Raw genomic sequence first — 13550 nt, forward strand, 5'->3', positions numbered from 1 at the left:
AATTGCTTTTAGTTTTAACACTGAGCTTTTCAGAGTAAAAGGAAACACAGCTAGACTGTGCTACATGTATCTCAGGCAGTTTGGGCTATATTATGTGTTAAATGAGTTGTATGTTTATTTTGCCAGCCGACTCTATTAAATCTGTAATCTCTCTAATTCCACAAGTTCGGCTTGTTTCCAGTTATTCACTCATGATGTGTCATTTGGCTAGAATTTGCCAGGGTGTTAAAGCCTAAAGAAATTCAAAATCCAGAGAACATCTTGCATTGGAAGATTTCATCATCCCATCATCCTGTATAGGAATTCTTTACCCAATGTCAAACATATTTAATTCTTTTTGCTACAAAACTTATTTCATTTTTCCTTTGAAGTTACAGGGAAAAGTCTTTTAAACACGTATCTCTTTTGGCACTTTTAGAATATTTATTCATTTGCCAGGAATTCCAGGTATAACCCACCTCTGTAAGAGACCTGTTGTGCAAAATGCACTTGAATAATCAAAATGGTTAACTATTTCCCAAGTGTAAACCAAGTTGTACTAAGTAGGTCAATCTTATCACTTCTAATGGTGCTTATTTTTTTTTTTTTTAATTTTCCAGTACAGTGACAGGAGGAACCAGGAATCTCAGGCAAAGCAAATACTGCAAGCAAATGTGGATCCCAGGCCTCACAAGGTATGTGAAGGAGAATGTGAGCTCACTAGTTATTTGAGATTCATGTCATTCACTGATCTCATTGCCTCTTGCTTATAAGGAGATTTTATGAAATTTAAAATTCTTAAATAGGAGTGTGTACACTTATACTTAGAAATCTTTTCTTAAATATAATAGTAGAAGCATCCTCCCAGGCTGGGGATTAGGTGTCTTTGGTTTGCTAAGAGCAGTGCCTGACATGTAGATAACCCCAGGAAGTTTATTATTGTTCATTATTGTTACTCATGAGAATCTTTTTTTTTTTTTAAGATTTTATTTATTCATTTGAGAGAGAGAGCAGAAAGAGAGACAGAGAACATGAGTGGGGGGAGGAGGAGAGGGCAGAAGGAGAGGGACAAGGAAACTCCCCACTGAGCACGGATCCTGACCCCAAGGCCCCTGAGATCATGCCGAGCTGAAGGCAGAGGCTCAACCAACTGAACCACCCACGCACTCCCATGAGAATGTGTCTTAATCTCAGATACATCCTTCAGCTGGACAGAGTAAGGAGTGTGTTTCCATGCTGATAACTAAGGAGGATCAGTTATTCTAAGACAGTAAGTTGTAATGATTATGACCAAGTAGACAAAGTTCCTGAACTTAGATTGAAGAAACCCTATGAATTTAAAAATCACCATGAGTGTCATGGCACTTTACATATTTTATAAATTCACTTGCAGTGTTTTATCACGTTGTAATTTAATAATTTTATTGATTAGGTGGTAACATTTTAGTTCAAAATCCAAAGATACGGAAAGTTTGATTGTAGAATGTCTCTGGTTGCTCTAGCCCTTAACTACTGAGTTTCCCTTCTTGCTAATCCCCTACTCCAGGGCTACCAACTCCTCATGCATTACCAGGCTTTTTTTGTGAAGTTTCCTTTAGTGCCTGGCTGTATTTTGAATGAATGTTAAAAACTGAACACCAGACACGTGGTCCTTTCCCTGGGTTATGTATGTGTGGGGGTGGGGGATCCAGGAGTTTCCAGCTCAGTAAAGGACCCTTGACAGGATTCTTTATCTGGGCTACTTGGCATGAGGGTCACTGTCTCCTTGCTGCTTTTGGAACCCTGGGACACAGACCAAGCTGCTGCAGGATTTCCCTCACTCTGTTCCATCTCTTCTCAAGATTCCCCTTAACCATGGCCCTTCTTACTTTGTGTAATCTTATATATTAACAGCTCTGTTTATTTCCCTGTCTGCCTCTATAGAAGTACCATGAGAGCAGGGTGTATATATGTTGCCATATCCCCAGCGCCTAGAACAACTCCTAGCTTAAAGTGGGCACTTGGTCAGTAATGCTGAATGAATGACAGACATTTGGAGAAAAGCTATTTAAACAGTTAAATGAGCTTATTTACCACAGAACTTTGCAGAACTTTTTTTTTTTTTTTTTTTAAAGATTTTATTTATTTATTTGACAGAGAGAAATTACAAGTAGATGGAGAGGCAGGCAGAGAGAGAGAGAGGGAAGCAGGCTCCCTGCTGAGCAGAGAGCCCGATGCGGGACCCGATCCCAGGACCCTGAGATCATGACCTGAGCCGAAGGCAGCGGCTTAAACCACTGAGCCACCCAGGCGCCCCTTGCAGAACTTTTAATAAGTGAGTATGCATAGCAAAAGTAGAACAGGGCAGGTGGAAGTCAAGCTCTTCAGCAAAAACCCAAAAAGGTTTTGATTTGTGCTTTTGGAGGACAGCTCAAACACAAGGAAAAGCCACTGCCAGAAATATTATTGGCAGCTGACCAGAGTGGATTTACAAGCATCTTTTTGAAAATGTAGAGGAGAGAGAATTTGCACCAGAAGATGGTAACAATACCAAACCAAATCCATTGTTAGTCATTACAAACATGAAAATGTGTGCTGTCTTCTTTAGTTTAGAGGACCAAAAAAAAAATAAAAAGACTGAGATTTCTGGTAGGTTCAGCTATATTTTTGCTTCCCTAACCCTGCTTTCCCCGTAAGAAGGAAAACCACCTTAATCATCATTTCTGACTTGTGGGTTTTCTAAGAGCCCAGCCCTCTGGCTTGGTTTCAGAACCTGACATCTCCAAGTGAAAAATCTCATTTAATGACTGGAAATAGGAAAGCTCAGAAGTCAGGTATGCTGACTCCTGGGGGCCTCAGGGGCTCAGTACAGGGCAGCACACCGTGACCAACAGGGGGCCTGGGGCACACTCAGGTTTGCCACCATTAGCTGCAAGAGGTAACTTGGGAGTTGTCTTGGCTCCTTGAACAAAGGAGAGTTAATTACAGAAAATGTCAAGCTTTTTAAAGGGCATTTGTCACTGGGCTGCAGGAAGAGCAGTGGCCCTTGGCAGAGCCATGTTGGAAGGACTGTTCATTTCAGGCCCCAGTCTCTGCACACAGAAATCATGAGCCTTGAGGGTGTCATCTTTGTACAGGAGGCAAACCCCATGGAGAACTGGTATATTCAGGCAAACAAGGCAGTTAGTGGGGTGGGTTTAGAGGGGCTGGGCCTAAGGGAATTTGGAATGCCTTTCATTTTGTTCAAATAAATAGGGCAAATTATTATGATTTTTCCAAGGTCAGACCAAATCCTAATGCTACACAATCTAGTTACGTATAGGTAGGAGGGCTAGAAAGAAGAGTAAGTAGGAACGGTGATGGAGGTCTTTGATTCTAATTAAACCTTCTTAAGCTGTTTTACCGTAGCATCAAAGGATGCTCCTTGACAGATATGATGTTCTTTTGCTACTAGTTTTCATTCTTATAAAGGAAGGAGGTAGAAGGAGAATGGTTCGTATGTCAGAAGGCCTAGAATCTGCATTTTAAAGGGCTGGGGGCTTGGACCAGCAGTTCTCAGCCCTGGCTGCTCATTAGAATCCTGTGCAGAGCTTATAAAACAAGCCCTGGATCCATCTCCAGCGATATGTGTTGTCTTGGGTTCACTGTTCTTGGGGCCCAGCACACTGCTATATTTTTTTAAGCTCCCCAGGTGATTCTAACGTACACCCAGGGCTGGAACCACTGGCCTACACATACAGTTAGCCATGTTAGGTAGATACCTAGGTACAGAGTACATGAATTTATAAAGCAGAAGCATGCTATGGCTAACTGGAACCCCTAGTCCTCAGGATTTGTGAAAACCCAACCTGTCAGATATTGTGGATCTTACAAGTTTACATGCTAATTTTTAGAGACCTTGATGGAGATGATGATGATGATGATGATTGTGGTGGCGGTGGTGGTCGTCATCGTCTAGGAGCTTAGGTCCAGGTGGTGATGTGGAACACTTAGCTGTGTTAGAACGCTCCTGCTACACTAATGGAAATGATGTTGAGGCTGGGGAATGGCCAAGTGGATAGTGCTTTACATTTTTGACTGTGCTGTCGGAAAAATACCTTCAAAATTTAAATCAGAATCATTTTACATTTTTGACTGTGCTGTCGGAAAAATACCTTCAAAATTTAAATCAGAATCATGACACTACTACCGTTCTTCTCATGGAAAACTCTTCACTGGCTTTCTATTGCTCACAAGGTGAAACTAAATTCCATAAATGCCCTATAGGAATCAGTGTTTTCTGACCAGAGCTGCTTTGGCTCATCTCTAATGTTAACCAGGAAACTCCAGCCACTGGGGATTTCTTTGGTTACTCAAGGGCCCCTGACTTCTCCTGCCCAACACCCAGGTCTCCATTCCCTGCTGGTCCCCTGGTCTGGGTACCTCCTTACGTAACTGCTGTCCCTGACCTCTCCACCCAGGTTCTGTCCTTTCTTCCCTCTCATAGAGCCATGTGTCCACCTCACACTACTTCTGGGATAGACTCTTTGATGCATGTGGGTTCTCTCTTGTCAGACAGCAGGCTCTGTAAGGACATAAACTGCATATGTGTTTGGTTTGGAACAGGGTCGTATCCCTGGCACCTGTTTTGTGTGGTGGATGAATATACCTTTTCATGATCAATTTGGCAAATAATTATTTTTTAAATTGTGTCCTTAAAAGTATATGCAGATATACATCTACTTGTGTTTGTGTGTCATATGTTATGAACTATAGCAATATTGGGCCTAAGGGGAGGGGTGCTTGAGAGGGACCAGGCTTTATCCTTACTGGTTCTGGTTGGGGCACGTAGTACATGACTCCGTGAACAAGTCCTGGTTTATCTAAATTTTTGCCTCAGCAGCTCTTTTCTCTTAAGTCTCTGTGTAATGTGTGAAATTTTTCACTATAGACCATGAAGGGGAAAAGGTAGGCACTTAAAAATAGTGCATCTTTCCACCCTAGGCTTTCTTCGCCCAGCAGGAGCCTCCTAGAAAGCTCCCAGGCCCTGGGTGAACATGCTTTCCCAGCTTCTGCAGCCGGCCCTGCCTTTCTCTTTGCAGGGAAGACCATCTTCCAAACCCCTGCTGCTGCTTCTGTCAGAGGACTTGAGTCTGACAAAGTGAAAAGCCTTTATGGAGGAGTAGGTCTGGGGTGCAAGGAGATTAGAGCCAGGTGGGGGCAGAGAGGGGCTCCAACCTTCTTTTCTTAATACTTCCTTTCCTTTAAAAAAAAACACTCAAGTAAGTACAGCAAAACTATTGATCCAAGAATCTGTTTTTGTTACAGTAGTCTCTGTACTTTATGTTTTAAATGTTAGATCATTTTTAAAAGCTAAATAAAAACTAATGAAGACTGGTGCCTGGGTGGCTCAGTTGGTTAAGCAGCTGCCTTTGGCTCAGGTCATGATCCTGGGGATCAAGCCAGAAATCGGGCTCCCTGCTCAGTGGGGGTCTGCTTCTCCCTCTGCCTCTCATCCTGCTTATATTCTTTCTCTCTCTCCCTCTCTCTCAAATAAATAAAATCTTAAAAAAAAAAAAAAAACTAATGAAGACAGAGATGTGTTTACTAAATATTCAGATACATGTTGATTTTGTCACTTAACCACATTTTCTCTCAGCTAGGAAAGTATTTACCATCCTTTCCCACACTTTACCAACTGGTAAGGAAACTGCAGACAGTAGTGATTAGGTAGGAAAAATAAACAGCAGAAATAAAACACCAGGGGACATGTATATGAGTTGCATCTTTTATATTTTGTTAGTTTCTACTATAAAATGGAAACATGTTTGTTGCAAATTTTTTTTAATATGTAAGTGTACAAAGCAAAAAATAACTGCTTTCATTGTCTCAAGATTTTATTCTGTGCATTATATGCATGTATGTGTTTGGATATGTATATAATCACATACATTCACAAATATAACTTTTACAGAGAGGCTCATACGTCCAATTTTGCAAGTTGCCCTTTTCGTTTATGGATATAAGTTGACATTTTGGATCTCTGTAATTGGCTTGCCCTTCAGCACATGGTTTTATTTAAAATTTAAAAAAATTTTTTTGGATTCCAGTGAGATTTCTTAACCACCCCTCCAGTCAGTATATTTTAGTTGTATATCTGTTCAAATGCATGTTAAGTGCTGTGATTTATAAAATGTAATTTTATTTCCAAGTAATACTGAAGTCCTAGTAGCTTTTGTTTTCTAGTCTCAGATAATAGGTATTAAATATGTAACTACTTTCATGTGGATACTGGAGAAATATTTTGAGGTTGTTGAAATTGGGGGCTTCATCCTTTAAAGAGTTTGGGAACTCTCAGATAGAAGGTTGGAAAAGGTGCCTTCAGAAGTACCTTTTAGCTCTCCTTAGTTTTCCTAATAAGTTTCTAGGTGGATATAGGCATTCAGCAAGTAATGGTTGATGTTTAATGAGTTCCGGGCACTATTTCAGTCCTTGGTGTACTCGGGGGCACTTAACATTCTAGGGGGGTGGTGAGGGCACAGATGGTGAACAAGTGAAAACAGGCTGTGGTAGGTACAGTGCAGGATGTGAAACTAGGTAGGGTGATGGAGAGAGGCTTTGGGGGTTCCAACAGAGTGGGCGGTAGAGCTGCATCTTCCTGTGCTCTGCAGGGGTGGGCCCTGCTTACTTCCCATTTACAGAAGCCTGCTGGCCAGCACAGAGCACTCCCTCCCTAGCTGCCTTTCACAGTGACCACTCTCAGGCAACAGGGCACAGAGTCATTGTCAGACTTCTATCTAGTCTGGGCAACCCTACCCAAGACACTGGTCAGGGCCTGTGACTTTATAGTCCTCTTGTCAAGAGAACATTTTTTGGCAGGGGGTAGGGCTTATGCACATGATCCTTTCCAAATGTGCTGCCCTTATCAGGGGCCCCAGATGTCTTGGGCTGTCCCTGCCCTGTCCGGGTGGGCTGTGACAGGGATGAAAGGGAGGTGGGGGCCCTTGCAGACCTGCCTTCTCCTGACTCGGTGCAGCGGCCAGGCACAGAGCAGGAAAGGGCACTCTAGATGTCCTAGTTTAGTAGGGGTTTACTTGAATTCACTTTCAAAGTTGAATGTGTTTGAAGTAAAATTCCCTGTTGGAAAGAAGACATTTGCTTGATGGACTGTAAGTTGTAGAGGAGGTACTTGGGCAGGCTGTCTTTCATGGGGGCCTCACAACACACTGGTAGGTAGGTATACAGTGGTTTTATCCTTACAGATGTGAAAATTGGGTAGATTTTCTGGGAGAAGAGAATTAGACCCTCCTCACCCCCGACTCCAGATCTGAGTGAAAGAGTAAAGCATCTCTGGCTTGAAATTAAAATCCAAGCCTTAGGAAGGCAGGCATGGCCTCAGCATGGTGCAGATCTTACATCTCAGTGTACCCAGATATAGAAATCCTATCCCTGAGCCGCTTGGCTTCCTGAAGAACAGATGATATGACCCTTCATTTTCATGTAAGTCTCTGTTTATTCATGGTCTCCCTACTTTTTTGTAGAGGTGAGCTCAGTGGGCACACTCAGATCCCTTCAGAGGACTAGCTCCCACTGGAAAGATTAGATTCTTAAGCCATAAACACCTCCCAGGTGCCGGCTTGATGCCCAAGGGGGTGCCCAAGGGATGGATGTCTAGGTCTGAACAGAGCAGGGCACCATGAGCCAGCAATGCCAGCAGGCTCTCTTGCTCTGCAGAGTAAGTGGGTGTGAGGGAGGCAGCCCCAGGTGGCTCCCCTCATCTGTATTCGCTGGTTCACAGCACTTCTTGTAACAAAGCATGGGTTGCAAGCCCCAGGCCACTCAGCGCCCAGAGTGTTCCTCAGCCTCTAAGGCTTCCCTTAAACTGGTACAAGGGAACAATACCCCTGTGTTCTGGTTGCCTACCTCCTGCCTGGTACTTGCCTCCTTTCTCTTTTTTCCTATTCCAGTCCACACTGGCTCCTTTACCCCGCTGCCCTTCTGTTAGAAAAGACCTGCATTTGGGGTTTCTCAATGGAGTGCTCCCACTGTGATCCATAGGGATGGACCCCTCTGAGTATCACTGTCTTATAGGGAAAGGACTGCAGTGCCCTATGCTGCCGGGCACAGTCTGTGCCTCACTGGAAAAAAAGTGCCTCACTTTTTGGGGAGGGGGCAGTCTTTATTGGAGCTGGAATGTCACTGTGAGTGACCTTTCTCAGAAGCAGCCTGTGCAGAAATGAGCAGCAGGGAAGTGGACACCTGGCACGGGCTGTCTAGGCTGCTTGGGAGACCCTGCTCGCCTGCAAGCAGTACATGGACACACGCACACATGCACACACTCCCACACAAACTCACACTCTCTCGGGGGTTCTGAGGCCAGGCGCCCTGCCTACTCCGTGGGCTCCCTGCCTCTGGGACAGGACTTCTCCCCTCTGGGAGGGACCTGCTGAGCTGTGACTGAAGGAAACCTCTTGAAGACAAGGTCGAAGGAGCTAGAAGCCACAGGCATTTAGCAATTTGGGGGAAGGGGGATCCAGGAGGACAGGAGAGATTGTCAAGGGCCAAGCAAAGGGAGCCCCACCAGGCCAGGGCATGGGGCAGAAGATGCTGGAGAGCAGCATGCGGGGGACAGGGGAGGAAATTCTTCCCTGGGATGAGTCTGGCTTTCTTTTCCCCTCTTCTTGGGGCAAACTACACTGTTACATTAATTTCTCACCACTACACTTAGAAGGCTATTTTGCAGATCAAATTGGAAAGTCAGAGAGGGTCAGTTTCTGTTCATAGTGGCAGAGATACAGGCCATTTAATCCTCACAACCACCCTAGAAGGAGGAGGGCCTTGTCTCAGAGGTGGGAAATCAAGGCTTAGGGAGGTTACGTGACTTCCCGAGTCACAGAGCTGGTGAGTGGTGGGGCCTTTTAGGCGCTCTCTGTGCCCTGCTGCCTCAGAGGAGCAGGACTGAGGGAGGAAGGGAGACTCAACTCAGGCAGGCTGGTCTCAGGCAGCTAGAGAGGGATGGGCATGCCCTGTGTTGGGCACGACAGCCAGAAAGAATCTGGGACTCCCAGTAAAATTTGAAACTCAAGAGAGACAAGTCACTCTTTAAAGTGTAAGTATATCCCATAAATATTTGGGACATACTTCTACTAAGACATTATTCACAGTAGTCCCCCCTTATCTGCGATTTCATTCTCCATAGTTTCAGTTACCTGTGGTCAGCCATAGTCTGGAATGGTCAGAAGGTCAGTAGTAGTAGCCTAACGCTACATCACTGTGCCCATGTCCTTCCTCTCACTGCCTCTCATCTCATAAGCAGTTTACCACCTCACATCATCACAGGAAGAAAGTAAGTACAGCACAATAAGATATTTAGAGAGAGTCCACATTCATGTTACTTTCCTTATGGTATATTGATGTAATTATTCTGTTTTATTTTTAGTTATCATTGTTAAACTCTTACTGTGCCTCATTTATAAATTAAACTTTCCCATAGGCATGTATGTATAGGAAAAAAACAGAATATACAGGGTTCAGTACTATTCTGCAGTTTCAGGCATCCATTGGGGGTCTTGGAAAGTATCTCCACTGGATAAAGGGAAGCTCCTGTATTTATCTGACGTTCAAAGCTAACTAGTGTCCTACATTTTTATGCAGTTAATCTGGCAGCCCTGTTTGCAGACCCCAGGAAACACTCTGGGTCTCATGTGTGGCACATGAGGGTGCCAGGATGGCTCCCAAACCACCCAGTAGTGTACAGGCTGAACTCAGGTGGTAAGCTCCCCACTACAGGATATATTCAAGTCTAGGTGGATAACCACTTGGTGGAGGGAATTCAGGTTTCAGATGCCTGGTTCCAGTGAGATTTTAGGAGGTAAATGTTGTTGAGACAAGGAGGAGAGTTGTTTGCCTGGGTCCCCACTGCGCTCTGTCCCATCTAGCATTCAGAAACTTTCTGAAATCATATGTTGGCACCACCTCGTTGAGAGGACCAGTTCTCCCTGCTGCCCAGGAGTGATGGCCTCAGTTGGCTAGTGGAAACCAGCCCAGCCCAGCATGGTCTCTTTAAGTGTTTTGGTTTGGCTTGAAGAAGCACTGTGTTAAAGGTGAGATGAAACACGTTTTTGTTTTTTTTTTTGGTCTCTCTTGCCAAGAATTGACTGACTTCCCGGCTCTTTGTGTGTCTCCTGCAGCATGACCTGCTGAGGATTGGCATGCCGTGCCTCACTCCTGGGCAGTGACAGCATGAAAAACACCCACCCCCAGGGTTCTGCGCAGACTCTTGCAGGCAAGTGAATGGAGATAGAGATGCTCTGGTGTTGATTTTCACTGTTGTAGAGATTCTGGGTTTGGCTACATCTATCTTGTCAACATGTCAGGATTTTACACAAGGCCTGCTTGTAATTGTCTCAGTATGGCTTCTGCCCTCTACAAATTACCGCAGCAAAGGTCTGACCCTTGGCAGACTCCTGCCCTCCTGCTTCCAGGTGCCGGCTATTGCTGGGTACTAAGAGTATGCTTTGATGTTAGCTTGGGCCAGAAAGGAGTTCCGAGGCAAATCTGCAAAAGCAAAATCTTATCGTGTATTCCAAAAACAAACAGAAATGGCTCCTTTCCACTAGAGTATTTTAAATTTGCTTGAATTATCAGATCGATGGCTTCATATTATTAAGAATAAAATTTAAATACTTAGTCAAAATACCCCTGTATCAATAGAAAAATTATTTCAAATTATTTGTACTGAAGCTGTTAACTAAAGTCACCTATTCTTTTTATTACTTTTTGTTTAATTGATTTATTTATAAGCACCAGGGTCATCTCACTTTTGTTTTCCAGGAAGAATTACTGAATGGCTGACATTTGACAACATGCACCACCAGTGGCTTCTGTTGGCCGCATGCTTTTGGGTGATTTTCATGTTCATGGTGGCTAGCAAATTTATCACGTTGACCTTTAAAGACCCTGATGGTAGGTATGCTTCCTCATGGAATGGATTTCACCTAAGCCAGACAGTGCTGTGGTATTGTTCCTAGGTACAGGCACAGATGACCTTTGTGCCAGAAGTGACCTCCAAGGTCATGGTATCCAAATCCTTCATGTTATAGAGGTGCAGAAGAGGAGGTGAAAAAGGACAAGAGTGTCTTCCCTGCATCTCCCCGGGGGATGGGTGGAGCATGCTTTGTCTGTGGGCTTCTTTGGTGGCCTCCTCCCAGCAGTACCATTTGCCAGGTCATCTCCTGGGCCACAGGTTGGGGACTTTGCCCTGCTCGGTATCATCATGAGATGCTGCCCCATGTTCTAGCTGGTGCTGCATGCTGGTAGTCACATGGTTGAAGGTCACCTTCACTTCACAAGGAGGTGATTTAAATATTGTGTCTGGTAGTCTTTGAGATAACTCCCCTTGACTTGATGATGTAGGTGGTCAGATGAAGACATCCAAAGAGCAAACCCAGGTTCAGAAGAACTTACTTTAGTTTATGCCCTTGACCTTTGCTTACCTTGGCGTTAGTGGTTTTTTTCCCTACAAAATGGACATGCTCTGACAGCCCCAAGACTGACCTGAGTACAGTGAGGCTCTCTGATCTGTGCGGTGCAGGTGTACCTAAGGAGATGCACCTGCCACCCCAAGGCAACTCCTTTCACAGCAGAATGAGGCAAGGCAAATAGGAGATGTTGAAAAGACTCACAAGCAGCTTCAGGCTGGCCTGACCACCTCTGCCTAGTAGGGAGGATGCTTGTGGACGTGGGTGTGCACAGCATCTTCACTCCGTACAGTCTTCACACATCCTCCTGTAGGTGGTGGCCCTTAGGAAGGGGGGATCAGGAGAATATCCATCCATTCCAGCCATTCTCCCTGCTTTCTCCCAGCAGCTGCATGAACGGTGCCCTCTGAGTGGCCCTCAGGCTCTGGGCTCCATTTCAGCCCAGAGAACTCCCTTTTGTGCCGAGGCTGCCCAGTGCCCCACCCGTCCTGCTCCCATTCATTCTCTTTCTTTCTCCCTCTCTCACACTGTTTGTAGAGGAACAACAGGGCTGGAAGGCAGATGTGTAGGCCAAAGATGGAGGCCCTAAAATTAATCACAAGAGATGGTTCTCACCTCTAGGGTTTCCACTCAGTAACTCAGCCTCTTTGTGCTCAGGCCTGGCAGGCCTGACAGGTACACACCCCCACCTTCCAGGAGCTCTTGGGAGAACCTGAAATGTTTTCACAGCCTTGGAATGGGTGTGTCAACTGCAGGTATAGAGGGTGGTCAGGAGCATCACAGAGCATTGTGGGTAATCACAGATAATGATGGCTCCCACTAGGGACCTGGGCCTTTGTTAGAACAGCAGGTACCAGATCTGCGGGGGTCATTGGACTCAGAGACCATGATCTTAGCTTGACCATTTAGATGTTTCTCCAGCTGCTTCAGTCCAGTCCCACTTACCTCTGATGGAGATCCCTCCTTAAGAGTTAGAGCAGTGGTTCTTATCCCCAGGACACTTTAGAACTATCTGCAGGACTTCGTAAACCTTTTTCTCCTGGCTCAACCAGAGACCAAGTGAGTTAGAATCTCTAGGACTGCAGCTCTAGAGAACAGCAAATGTAGAAAAAGCTGCAGCTGCTGTGACTATGAATTTGTTGTTACCCCAAGTCCACACGTTTTACTCATGATTCCCTTAAATGTCACTTCCTGGTAAGGAAGGCACTTCAGAGGCAAGTCATGAGGTCATATTGTTTATGGTTTACTTCATTTTAAAAACTAGGAGTATAGGTATTGTATTCTATGAGACTTCCACCAAAAATAACTAAGTGAGATGTGTGGCTTTGGATTACAATGTTTTCTGGCAGAACTGCCTCTGAAGAGCACATCATTCCTCAGTGGTATCTGAGAAGTGACATGTCATTCTGCTAGGATGTGGCAAGTTTTATGCTGACCACTTTCAGGAAAGTGTAGAAGCTCTAGAGGGTTTTATGATGTGTGGAGCAGTTAAAGGGGTAGAAGGTGAAACCTACAGGGAAGGATGAAAAGCTTCAGGATTTTAAAGCTGGAGGAAAGATCTGTGGTCGTCTTGGGTGCTGCTCACCAAGTAGTTCTTGCACCCTTGGATGTTCAGTGTGGACCTGTGGTTAGTGAATGGGAGCACAGTGATGCAAACAGCTTCTGGTGGGAACCCTTGAGCCAGTGCACACTTGCCCCACTGCCCTCTCCCACCTCCAGGAAGCAGGGCGGCTGCCAGTGAGGACAGTGTCAGCCCCATACTGTGCAGGAAACTTAAGAGTGAGAACCCTTTGTTGTCAGGCCCAAAACATTACCCAGCCTTTCTTGAGCACACAAAACTTATCTAATTGTCCCTAAGTACCTGGTGGGGATCATGAAGATGGATGTTTACTGGCTGAGTTCTGAATGAAGGAAATGAGCTTGCATGCAGTGTGTCTTGCCAGTCTGGGTGACTGAGCAGGGATGGAGCACCCATGAGAAGTGAAACACACAGTCTCCGAGGAGGTCATCAGAGAGGGCATCTCCTGCCCCTCTAGGGCTGTGGTTTCAGGGGTATAGCCACTTAGCCTTAGGGGGCCCCTTTTGTCCAGGGAGGCATTTAAGCCCCCTGGTGGATCTGGGAGTTAAACAGGA

The 13550-nt window shown here is 45.1% G+C and overlaps 1 protein-coding gene across 1 annotated transcript in view; it reads left to right on the forward strand.

Annotated features, from left to right (window-relative positions):
• The window catches only part of CHST10 (carbohydrate sulfotransferase 10), a 32262-nt gene that overhangs the window by 1541 nt on the left and 17171 nt on the right, over positions 1-13550 (forward strand). The window contains exons 2-4 of the mRNA XM_032351796.1: positions 600-674; positions 10128-10222; positions 10771-10902. Coding sequence (XP_032207687.1) covers positions 10180-10222; positions 10771-10902 — 175 coding nt within the window. The 5' untranslated portion in view covers positions 600-674; positions 10128-10179. The remainder of the gene's footprint in view (positions 1-599; positions 675-10127; positions 10223-10770; positions 10903-13550) is intronic.

Source organism: Mustela erminea, chromosome 7, assembly GCF_009829155.1.
Source record: "Mustela erminea isolate mMusErm1 chromosome 7, mMusErm1.Pri, whole genome shotgun sequence".
Lineage (NCBI taxonomy): Eukaryota > Metazoa > Chordata > Mammalia > Carnivora > Mustelidae > Mustela > Mustela erminea.